The following is a 13,425-nucleotide window of genomic DNA, read 5'->3' on the forward strand; positions in this document are numbered from 1 at the left end:
GTTTACTGGAGGGAAAAAAGTGTTGTTGCTTTTTATTGACTCCATTTGCCTCTATGCCTGGTAGAGCCTTGACATAGATTAGGAGAGAGAGAGAGAGAGAGAGAGAGAGAGAGAGAGAGAGAGGGTTTAGCTCTTGTCCCCAGAGCAGGCTGTGTCAGTCACTGAATTACTTGATCACTCCAGTCTAGCTGAAGCGTGCACGCTCCAGCTTCAAACGGCCCGGACCCCTCACCGGGCCACTCACTGGGCCCCCCAGTGCACCACTGAGATAATGCACCGTCACGTTGGGAGAAAGAGGAGGAGGAGAATGAGAAGGATGTGAAGGGATGAAAGAGGAGAAAGAAGAGGGGGACGACAAAAAGAGGAGGAAGAGAGGAAGGAGGGAAGATGAGTGGTGAGGCCAGATGAGAAGACGTCTATCCTGTTGTGTGCACGTGAGTGTGTGCACCTGAGTGTGTGCGCGTGAGTGTGTGCACCCGAGTGTGTGCGCGTGTGTGTGCGACTGTCAGCATATTCAGCCATTAGCAAGTAGCACTTCTGGTTCTCCCGACCTGCACTGGTAACCATTATCCACTCTCCTGCTCTCAGCTCTCCTTCTCATCCTCTCTCTCCATCCATCCTTCACCATCCACCTCTCCGTCTGCTCCACCTGTGCCCGTCTCTATTCATCACTCTGTGCTCTCTGCACTTCACCGCTAACCGATGCGTGTATTTCTTCCAGTGCCATTTGGATTAGCATAGAGAACCCTGTTTGAGTCCAGTGGGCATAGTTTCAAATGATTTGAGGAGGTGTTTCAGTCAATATCGGCTTCTAGAGTCCTCATTCTTTCTGTATCTGGGTTTGAGCTTGTAGAATGTTGGTGTATTTTAGTGTCTCTCTCATCCTTCACATTTCTAGTCTAGGAACAGGCCAGGGCCTCTCATACCACCAGGTCCACTATAGATTATTCAACCTAAGTCTGTATCTCGCTGTACATCCTGGAATAAACCATCTATTCAACCCTCTAATCCAACCTGTCAAGCTGCTTTGATTTCGACTTCAAGAATTACTACTACGACTGAAAATACACAACGCAGAGTCTGTCCGAACAGTTTAGAAATAAGCTGAAATCTAACAAGCTCCTTCTGACTATAACACCATATTTAATAGAGCATTTCGTACCAAATTACACATTTGATTACTTTCACACTAACGGTAATATATTTGTTTTTGGGTTGGTTGATTGCTCTTGATATCAACCTGGTCTCACAGGAATCGACCTGTGAAATGACCACGGATGCTTAACTCAAAATCTGTGGAATCCTCAAGGAAACAAGCCAATTTCCGTGATATGGCCACAGATTTTGCTCCAATGCAAGTTAATGACACTCATATTCCATGCAGATCCCCGTCTCAACGATATATGTATACATTATATATATATATATATGAATGAAATTTATATTGACCGTATGGCCCCATATCCCTATTCTAGCCCATGCACCCATCTTGAATTTAATAGACCATTTTCGTTGCTTCGAGTAGGTCTGGTGGTCTCTGTATATATAATAAATAAATAAATAGTATATATATATATATATATAATATATATATATTAGAGCTGTCAAGCGATTAAAATATTTAATCGTGATTAATCGCATTAATGTCATAGTTAACTCTAATTAATCGCGATTAATCGCAAATTATTTTTCTATGCTAAATATCCCTTGATTTTTTGTCCCATAATTCTTCTCATTTTAATTATCTTATCAACATGGTGAAGTGCATCGGCTTGCCTTGTGCGAATTATTTTTTATTGATAACAACATTGGCATATACACTGATCAAAACAGGACGATACAAAAAAAGAGCCTATAGTGCAATTAAACGACTGCTTTGAACAAATGTAATTTGAACATAGCAGTCAGGCTACTGCTTCTTTGTTTTGAGCCAAAGAAAAAAAAAAAAAAAAAGTTTATTTTTTTTTTTTTATAAAATCATTGCGTTAATCGCGCGATAAAAATTTTAACGCCGTTAAATTTGGTTTGCGTTAACGCCGTTAATAACGCGTTTAACTGACAGCTCTAATATACATACATACATATTTATTTATTCGTTTATTTATTAAGTTATTTTATACGGCGACCACCAGACCTCCTCGAAGCAACGAACATGGTCTATTCAATTCAAGATATGCTGGCGAGAATAGGGATATAGTGCCATACCGTCACATGGTTATAATTATTTTTAATATAATTAACATACAAAGCGTATAACGAGACAACAGGACGATCTAGTTGTGAGCCAGCAGAAGCTGCATTTTAACCGAATTCGGCCTATAACCTTATACATATCATAGTCTAGCTCTATACACACGTCAAATGTGTGATATGCTGTAGGCCTACGAATAAGCAAGTTTTTTATATTATAAATATTTAAATATTGTCTGGTTATACCTGAACCACATTCCCCATAGAAAAAATTACACTGTGTTAGTTGGTGTTAAAACCCTCTTCGTTGATTGGATTGGTGGAAGTGGAATGTCAATGGTCAGATACAGATCTTGTTATAACAATAATAGCTACATGGTCTACTTATAACATTATAACTAAATAATTGTACATATAATATGTATTTTAATATTGAATTAATTCTATATTAAACCATGCATTTCAATCTGGAGATTATTTTCTAGTTCAGAATGGGGGGCGGACTGCGCAGGATTCGTCAAACCAACAATCCTATGGTGGTTGCCATCGACCGCCTCCTTCCACACCAAGCTCATTGATTTAACGAGGCAGGGTTATTTGAAACAATTAATTAAGTTATCATGTGTGAGAGGTCATTCCTCCCACTGAGTGTGCTTCCTATTTATGTCTAGTGTACCCCTACTGTACACAAGCATCCCCCCCCCCATATGGATATGGTGAATTGTTGCCATGTCCCGGTGTGGGTGGTGTCATATATATGAAAGAGGGCATTCAAATATACTACAATGATCAATTAGGAGGCCGAAGCCTAAAGGAAGTGATGCAATAGGTGACAGAGGCGAGGACATTAACAAGTAAGCTATAGACCTGGGATCTCTTTTATATCAAAGAGGATCTAAAAGGATGCATACAATAATCAACTGGGGGGCTCCAGCCCAACAGGAAAGGCTCACACAGCATCATCAAATGCTCCATTGAAACGCATTGGCAACAAGCCGTTGCTAGAATTTAATCTAAATTAGTTGATTAGATCTTCTACCAGGGTGTATTTTGGGATTACTCTGGAAATTGTGGGTCTCTGGAAAAAAACCAGCCCTAACCCTAACCCTAACCCTAACCCAAAACCTCAGCCCCCCCCCTCCCTGCCCTCGGGGTCAGAGAGGGCCCAGTTTCGGTGTGGGGGTCTCAGTTAGGCCCTAGAATAAGGTAGTCAAGTTTCAGGGCGGTAGGACCATCCTATCTCAAAAACTGTCTTTCAGCCAGGAAGCTTTTATTGAGCATTTCAATCACAAGAAATAGTCAATACACACTCAGGGGGAGGAATGACCTCTCACACATGATATCTTAATGAATTAAATTAACGATTTAACTAATTAAATCGTTAAATCCATGAGCTTGATGATTTGCTTTCACAAATAGCTTATAAGCTGTGTCTCTACCAAATATGTCCGTGTGCATCTCTCAGAGTGACATAACTAGCCACCAGAGAGTTATTAAATTAATGAGTCACATTGATTACAAAAGTAACTTATTAATTAGATGTCTACACTGTGGAAAATTGAAAGATATGGGGGGCGGTCGATTGCAACCATCATAGCAACCATGAATTTGGTTAAAATGCAGCCTCTGCTGGCCCACAACTGGATCGTCTCGTTGTCTCGTTATACACTTTATAAGTTAATTATATTTAATTATTATAACCATGTAGCCTTTAATTTCTTGCCGTTATCATTACATCCTTTCTCGTTACATCGATATAAATTATTGTTATAACGAGATCTGTATCTGACCATTGACCATCCTCTCGGAAATTCTATGAATGAAATTCATATTGACGGTATGGCACTATATCCCTATTCTCGCCCACCCATCTTCAATTGAATAGACCAGAATAGACCGAGGAGGTCTAGTGGTCTCTGTATATAATAAATAAATAAATAAATAAATAAATATGTATGTATGTATGTATGCATGATATACATATATATATATATATATATATATATATATATATATATATATATATATACATTTATTTATTATAGACGGAGAACACCAGACCTCCTCGAAGCAACAAAATAAATAAATAAATAAATATATAGGCCTATATATAAATACACATACATATTTATTTATTATAGACGGAGACCAACAGACCTCCTCGAAGCAACGAAAATGGGTGCATTGGTGAGAATAGGGATATAGTGCCATACCGTCAATATGAATTTCATTCATATATAGTATATATCTATATCTATATCATATATATATATGGTCATTTCACAGATCCCTGTGAGACCAGGTTGACTCGGTCGTTGAAACAGGGATCTGTGTGTGTGCCACGGAATATGAGTGTCATTAACTTGCATTGGAGCAAATTCTGTGGGCATATCACGGACAATTTAAGTGATTCAGTGAGGCCACCACGGATTTTGAGTTAAGTGCCAGTGGTCGACTCGGTCGTTGAGACGGGGATCTGTTTGCGTGCCACAGAATATGAGTGTCATCAACTTGCATTGGAGCAAAATCCGTGGCCATATCACGGAAATGTGCGTGTTTCCCGTGAGGATTCCACAGATTTTGAGTTAAGCGTCCGTGGTCATTTCACGGATTCCTGTGAGACCAGGTTGCTTGATATAGATCACAATCTTTTTCCACTCATTTAAAATGGTGATAAATCCCTGAAACTGAGGGGAGGTCAGAGCTTGGTTCTGAGTGGACATATCAGCTGTAGACCATTTTACCTATTAGCCTCAGATAAAAAGTGCAGAGTCGCACCATACCAGGGTTTTCGTGTGTGTTTACGGTTGTGTGAGTGTGGACTCACTGATGAAGTTGGTCTGGTCGGTGTAGATGGTGCAGTGCAGAGCTGTAACATTTCAGGGTTTGGCATGTGTTTACGGTTGTGTGAGTGTGGACTCAATGATGAAGTTGGTCTGGTCGGTGTAGATGGTGCAGTGCAGAGCCGTAACATTTCAGGGTTTGGCATGTGTTTACGGTTGTGTGAGTGTGGACTCACTGATGAAGTGGGTCTGGTTGGTGTAGATGGTGCAGTGCAGAGCCGTAACATTTCAGGGTTTGGCATGTGTTTACGGGTGTGCGTGTGGACTCACTGATGAAGTTGGTCTGGCCGGTGTAGATTGTGTACTGCAGCTCGTAGGAGGTGACGCTGAACTCGTCCTCCGACGTCCAGTGCACCGTGATGGTGTCGTGGGACGCCGTGCACAGTTCATCTCTGATGGACGGCGGGTTGGGAGCTGGTAGATCATTGAGAGGGATTTTATTTATTCTAATTCATTAACATCAACATCTTAGAAATGTGTGTGAGCGTGTGTGTGCGCTCACACAGCACACAATTCGGTTCATTAATAATTTCCGTAATTATTCGTTTTTTGTTCTGGTTCTTAAGACAATGTTCCAACATGGGCCCTATTTTTATCCATCCTTTCATGAATGCTGGAATGAGGTGTGAGGGGTTTTGAGTTACATAAAGTAGGCTATGCAAAACAGAAGGGAGCCCTCCTGCACTGATTATTAAAGAAATTAGAGGGAGTAAATTGAAGTGAACAGACATCACTTCATTACTAATGAGATATGACACTAGAGGATAACAAGGATAGTCGGTGAGCTAACTAGAAGCTGTACTTTATGAGCTAGCTAGCCACCGGGGTCATCCCTATGTTCCCCTTTTTTAATAAAAGGTCCTATGTTCCCTGTTTTTCCCAAAAAGGGTCCTATGTTCCCCTGTAGCCATACCTACCGGGGAGCATAGGACCCTTTTTGGGAAAAGCGGGGAACATAGGACCCTTTCTGGGAAAAGGGTCCTATGTTCCCCGCAATCTATTAATCTTTAAAAATATTTAAACTTTGACGCGACATTCGCGTGATGACAGCCAATCGGCGTTCAACAGCGTGGCCACTGAGTGACATGTGTAACGTAACAGCCAATCAGCGTTCAACCAGCCAACTCAGTGCAGTGCAGTCCGAGGTGAACTGCAGCATTGAGGAGAAAGTGATTGTTGCCGTTTGCGTTATATACTCTTTATATAATAGTATATAATATAATATAATTGTATAATAATATCACGGCCAAAAGCTCTGTGCGCCTCCGGATGGCCGTAGCGCGGGGAGCTCTCGTAGGGATTGGGCTTCTCGGGGTTTGTTTAACGGCGTATGTATTGACTGCGTCAGGTTCTCCGACGTCTCTCCCTCTTCCACAAAAGGTAAAGACATGCAATGGTAGTTATCTCGGCCGGAATTTGGCAGTAATGGTGGAAAAAGTAACAGACCGGGGAACATAGAACCCTTTTTTTTAAAAAGGGTCCTATGTTCCCCGGTCACATACATAGTGCGGAACATAGGACCCTTTTTGGGAAAAGCGGGGAACATAGGACCCTTTTTTTAAAAAAGGGTCCTATGTTCCCCAGTCTCATACAAAGAGGGGAACATAGGACCCGGGGAACATAGGACCCGGGGAACATAGACACGCTCCCTAGCCACCGATGAGTGTCTGGCTATGATGAGGCTAACAGTGACAAACTAGTTCCAGCTAGTTGGGTTCAAACAGTGCAGACGTTTTCACACGGATGTTATTCTGAAAACACTGGGGTGACCTGGGACACCTTATTTAAAACAACGATTCATAGCGCAGACTTAAGATACCGACCAATAGCAAACTAAGAACTATCCACCTCTAATGCAATAGCACTCTTGTATTAAGCTCACAGTTATCTATCTACAGCCAACTGAGAGCTTCACTTCTCTAAGGCAGTATTTATTTGCTAGCTGTCATGACGCTAACAGTAATCTATATGCTATATGAGACTGACTCAGAGCTGTTCTCCTCTAAGACAACCGCTGGTAGCTAGTTCTGTTGAAGCTAACAGCAATCTATAGGCTATATGAGACTGACTAAGAGCTGTATTCCATTAAGACAACCGCTGGTAGCTTGCTCTGTTGAGGCTAACAGTGATCTTTCTTAGCTGACTAAGAAATGTACTCCTCTTAGACACTAGCTGGTGGCTATCTCCGATGAGGCTACCTGTCAGATAGTCCAGTCCCTCCAGGATCTTCTTCTCCCGGGTGAAGTCCAGGGCGAAGTTATCGAAGGCCTCGTTCAGATTGACGTCGGGTATCAAAACCTGGGAGGAGGCGGTCGCCATGGCAACCCTGGAGAAGGTCACACGGGAGGAAGGAGAGGGAGAAAGAGTTAGCAGCAACATGAGCCCCACGACACAGATGTACTCTCTCGGTTCCAGAGGTCATTGGGACAGGATGTGTGTGTGTGTGTGTGTGTGTGTGAGGAGCGGGAATTGTGAGAGATTTACACGCACGCACGCACGCACGCACACACACACACACACACCAACCCACCTCTCGGCCACGTTGCGGGCGTTCTGGAGGAAGCGGGTGTGGTCGTTCTCCTTGAGGCTGTGCTCCGCCTGGGTGATGAGTGCGCTGGAGCGCTCCAGACACTGACGGCAGTTGGCGATCTGCTGGGCCAGCTTACGGAGCTTCATCACCTGGACAGACAGACAACAAGGCGTTGAGTAGGGTAGGATGGCCCGACTCAAGGCAGAGTGCGGTCGACTGTGGACGTTTGGGGTTTGAACCCAGAACCTGGAATCAAACCTCCACACGGCCACGTTAGACTACGTGACAGATGTCGTTGAGAAAGAATCATACGTTTCTCCTTCAATTATTAAATAGTGACTCCTAAATGGTAATTTATTTCCTTTTAGAGAGAACAGAGTAGAGACTGTTAACCGAATGTGGCTTTGGACTAGTGGAGCACTTTCATAATACTACATAACGTGTAGATGGTTCTCTACTGACAAAAATGTTCAATGGACACTTTGATGTACATGATCAGTAAATGTAGCTTTCAGAGTTTTGAGTGTAGCTAGGGTGTCCTGGAATTTTCCCTTTTGAAAACACTTTTTTGAAACTGCACTATATAACTTTTTCACTGTCTGCATAATAAAACATGTCTGCCTTCAGCTAAATCAACAATGGGGTTTCTTCCTCTCTAAATCAATTTGGTCTGTCGGGAATAGGAAAGAAAATCACATTTCGAACAAATGTAATGGTCTGCAGAAGAAAAAATACTTGAGGCTCCTACTCAAATTTACTTAGATGTGGACAGATAGTACTCAGCCATATTTGTGCACACCGTTTTGCGTGTGTGCGTTGACCGGCCTGCGTTGTTCAAAGACACAATATTAAAGTGCAGTCCATTTCCAGTTTACATTACCTTCCAAAACTGTTACCAACGCACTCAGACTTCACTGCCACACGGACATACTTTGTCAGATGTTTCTGAAACATTCTTTAACAAAGAGTTCAGTTCAGTTCAGACCGTCAGGGCCTCGGAGAATCAAAACATTCACACGCGGTCTTACTTTCGCACAGGGGATGCTTAAATACTATTTCCTATTGATGCAGCGTAATTACTATTAAGCTAATTGTATTAGCTTAATGCATAGTTAACTCTGTAAAGAAAGTGTTTAAGGGCAAAATCAGAACCATACCTTTCCTAAAGTATCTTAAGGGCATAAACCAAACCTATGAGAGTTATTGTATTAGGGTTAGGGTTAGGGTTAGGGTTATTAGGGGTTTCTGGGTTAAAACAGAAAATGGACAGATCAACATTTAAATGGCCTCTGCATGTTTTTCCATCGATTTCTTTCATACATCAGAGTCTTTTTAAGGGGAATTATGTAAATCAGACGACAGACACAGATACAGTATATGGAAAGCAGAGGATGGCTTCAAACACAGGGGTGGGTACAGAAAGCCTCGGTGGATACTGGATACTGCTCCGATACCACGCCCTTCCTAATGTTCTGGACCCTACAGCTGTTCATTATCATAATCTGCTTTCACTACACAAGACAGAGTGCTTAGGGGTAACAGACTGATAGACAGATAGAGAGACAGAATAAGGCAGGATATCCCATCATAATGTATTGCACATTTTAACCACATTTTCTGAACTTCTTCAAAAGGAATGACAATTTATGTGCATTTGCCTTCACTACTAGGAGGTAAATAAAAGGGGATATTAGTAGTTGTTTCATCAAGATAAGAAGATGGTGGTGATAATTCTCCGCCAGTCACAATTATACGGCAGTGGAATAAGCGGGCCTCGAACCTCGATAAAAGCCTGGAGACGGAGAGAACACTGGACAGAGGGAAGGAGAGTTGTACGACTTATATTACAGATATGTGCACTCGGAGCAGTCCCGGTAACCAACCTCAGTTTATTCAAGCGAAAGCTCTCAGTCAGGTAATTTCTGTTGTAATTTATTCACATTAATTGGCTGAATCAGTTCCCATTGCATTTATTAATTAACCTTTAATCGATACACAAACTTTCCACCTTCCTAAACATTCTGCGATATTGACTTTTTTATTACTCAAATTGAAAATGTGCATATAACTTTGAATAGAATCGTACCTATAGAGAGCAAGAGAAAGACAGAGCACGTGTGAGATTGAAGTGAGGGAGGGTGTTTAATGTACTCTGCTTAAGTGGATGAGATGGGGCATATGCTCCAGATATCATTTACCTAACGCCTGATTAATTGCATCATTCAAAACATGCAAACGTGTATTACAACTCAATCTATGAGAAACAAACCATCCAAAAGTCATGTATCACACTGTTTAGTGTCATATTTATGTGCGTGTGCTGGGACATGAAGACTTTCCTCTCCACTTAGTATTCAGCCACCATTAAAACATTATCATCTCTAGTCTCTTCTCCTCCTCTGTCCCTCGATCTCTCTCCTCCGTCACTCCCCACCCTCCCTTTCCTCCCCTTTCCTTCCTACTGTGCCTCCCCTCCTCTCCTCTCTTCCTTCACCACTCATGCTTTCATCAAAACACACGCTGATCTCTTTCTCTCAAAAGTCACAGTGGAAAATACGTGCACCAGCACCCAACCCGATCAGTCAGACACACTGGCTCCTGTCAGCTCTGAGCTCCGTCTCCCCACTTCTGAGTATGTTTTAAGTCTCCGATCTGTCTCTCTGCGGCCTTAGGGGGATCTCGGCCAAGCTCCCAAACTTCACTTCCAGGGCTTGCAGGATTTGGGGAGCATCGCATACACAGACAGACACAAACATACACACACACACACACACACACACACACACACACACACACACACACACACACACACACACACACACACACACACACACACACACACACACACACACACACACACACACACACACACATAAACACACACACCCCCACACAAACACATGCACACCCCCACACATACACACCCACACACCCACACAAACACATGCACACCCACACCCACACCCACACACACACACCCACACACACACACACACACACACACGCACACGCACACAGACATAAAGAAGCAGTCTGAAGTGTTTGTCTGAAGTTTTGTGTTCTTTCTGATGTTCAGAATAATTGTTGGTATTTTATTTCTCTTCACTCGGCTTAGTCAGTGGCGTGTAAACGTGCTCCTCGTCTTCACAGGCAGCCTAGATAGACACTCTACGCTGAGAGCACATGGACCAACTCAGCTTGAATCTTTTCTTCCCTCATCCATTGTGCAACTCTTCCGTTTGTCTAGCAGATGCTGTGACCTAGAAGCCTGGATTGGATGGGATGCCTCTTAGAAAGACACACACAAACAAACTCACTAACTAGGCTAACCAACTAACCAACCCACATTCCTACTCACTCTATTTATAACAAAAACGTTACTCCAATCCTGGATTGTCTAAAATGTTCTTACACATTTTCACATTTACTCACTCGGACTCGGACATCAACGTGAACCGCTGGCCAGACAGAGCTCCAAACACCAACACACACACAACCTGGCGATATATTTAAGGGTCCTAGAGGCTTAACCCCATCTCAGGAGCAGACATCAAAATCAACCGCAGGCCAGACAGAGCTCCACACATCCAGACCCCCAGACACCCAAAATATCCAATGTATTTAGAGGATTCAAGGTCAATTTTTATCCAAGGGTAAAATAGTGAACCGATTGGCAGTTTGTGGATGAGGGGAATTATTATAAGTGGGTGTGTATTCTTTAATACGTTCATGTATTGGATACGCTAGTTTTTGAGGTAGTTTCCCTGTTCTATAACGAAAAGTAGGCTATCACTCTTTTGGAGAAAGTTGGAATCTGAAACATAACTGCTTCAATACAACTGCACACTTTGATGTCATCAAAAGCAACCTATATCACCATACAGCAGTGCTAGTAAACATTGGCCTTTAATAATAATAATAATAATACATTTAATTTAGAGGCGCCTTTCAAGACACCCAAGGTCACCTTACAGAGCATATAGTCATCATAAATAAAATACATTGTGGAAAAATAAATAAATAAATAAATAAACATAATAAATAAAAAAATAAATAAAACAAAAACAAGACAAAACAAAACAAACAAACAATCAGAACAGTGATCAGTTAGACGTTGTGTGCAAGTTTGAACAGGTGAGTTTTGAGTTGTGACTTGAAGGTTGTAATGGTGTCTGACTGTTTTATGTCTGGGGGGAGGGATTTCCAGAGCCTGGGTGTTGAACAGCTGAATGACCGGGCACCCATTGTAGTGAGTTGTGATGTGGGGATACATAGTAGTCCAGCAGAGGTTGAGCGGAGGGAGCGGGAGGGAGTGTATTCTTGGAGGAGGTCGCAGAGGTAACTGGGGGCTAGGTTGTGGAGAGCTTTGTAGGTGAGGAGTAGGGTTTTGTATTGGATGCGGTAGTGTACTGGGAGCCAGTGAAGTTGGATGAGGACAGGGGTGATGTGGTCAGATGATTTGGTGCGGGTGATGATCCGGGCGGCTGAGTTCTGAATGATCTGCAGTCTGTTGATGAGTTTGGTGGGGAGTCCGGTGAGGAGGGCGTTGCAGTAGTCTATGCGTGATGTGACAAATGAGTGAACTAGGATTTCAGTGCTGGATTGGGTCAGTAATGGGCGGAGTCTGGCGATGTTGCGGAGGTGGAAGAATGCAGTCCGGGTGATGTTGTGAATATGGGGTGCGAATGAGAGAGTGTTGTCCAGGATGACGCCGAGGCTCTTGACTTTGGAGGAGAAGGGTACTGGGAATCCATCGATGATTATGAGTGGAGCTGGGGTGTGTTGTGATTTAGTGAGGGTGGATTTGGATCCGATGAGCAGGGCCTCGGTCTTGTTTCCATTGAGTTTCAGGAAGTTCCTGCTCAACCAGCTCCGGATCTCTTCCAGGCACGTGATGAGGGAGGTGGGGGGGATGGCAGCGGTGGGTTTGGTGGAGATGTAGACCTGTGTGTCATCAGCGTAGCAGTGAAAATGGACCCCATGGTGACGGAGGAGTGTGCCCAGCGGGAGGAGGTAAGTGGTGAACAGGAGTGGACCCAAGACTGACCCCTGGGGGACACCCAGTGAGACACCTGAACACCCAGATTTGTGGTTGCTTAGTTGAACAAATTGTTGAAGGCCGGTGAGGTAGGATGTAAACCAGGAGAGTGCAGCACCAGTGATCCCAATGCCAGCCAGGCGGTCCAGGAGCAGAGTGTGGGAGATGGTGTCGAATGCTGCGCTGAGATCGAGGAGGATGAGAATGGTGAGTAATCCAGAGTCGGCTGCAAGGAGGAGGTCGTTGGTGATTTTGACTAGGGCTGTTTCAGTGCTGTGTTTTGGACGGAAGCCAGATTGGAACGGTTCGTGGAGATTGTTTGTGTCAAGGTGGGACTGTAGTTGTGCGGCAACCACCCTTTCAAGTGTTTTGGAGATGAAAGGGAGATTGGAGATGGGCCGGTAATGGTTAAGGTCAGTTGGGTCAGCACCAGGTTTTTTCAGGATGGGAGTGATGGCAGCCAGCTTGAGAGTGGGGGGTACAGTACCAGTAGTGAGGGAGGAGTTAATTATGTTGGTGATCATGGGGGAGATGGACGGAAGACATGCTTTGACAAGGGAGGTGGGAAGAGGATCGAGCTGACAGGTGGTGGTTTTGGCTTTGCGGATGATTTCTGAAACGGTCTGTTCTGTTACTGGGGTGAAGTCAGAGAGGGAGCTGATGAGAGGTTGGCCAGAGGTGATCATCCAGGGTGGGTCATCAGAGGGGGTGTGAGATGAGGCCAGTTGTTGGTGAATGGTGTTGATTTTAGAGCTGAAGAAGTCCAGGAACGCAGTGCATTGGGTGGTGGAAATGTCTGGAGGGAGGGATTTAGGAGGTTGAAG

The 13,425-nt window shown here is 43.5% G+C and overlaps 1 protein-coding gene across 4 annotated transcripts in view; it reads right to left on the reverse strand.

Annotated features, from left to right (window-relative positions):
- Positions 1 to 13,425, reverse strand: part of mid2 (midline 2) — a 104,618-nt gene that overhangs the window by 21,360 nt on the left and 69,833 nt on the right. For all 4 annotated transcript variants that reach the window (XM_030368321.1, XM_030368322.1, XM_030368324.1 and 1 more), the window contains 3 exons: positions 7,564 to 7,712; positions 7,232 to 7,359; positions 5,304 to 5,447 (listed from right to left, as the gene is read on the reverse strand). In XM_030368321.1, the coding sequence (XP_030224181.1) occupies positions 5,304 to 5,447; positions 7,232 to 7,359; positions 7,564 to 7,712 (421 nt within the window). The remainder of the gene's footprint in view (positions 1 to 5,303; positions 5,448 to 7,231; positions 7,360 to 7,563; positions 7,713 to 13,425) is intronic.

This window comes from Gadus morhua, chromosome 10 (assembly GCF_902167405.1).
Source record: "Gadus morhua chromosome 10, gadMor3.0, whole genome shotgun sequence".
In the NCBI taxonomy this organism is placed as follows: Eukaryota; Metazoa; Chordata; class Actinopteri; order Gadiformes; family Gadidae; genus Gadus; species Gadus morhua.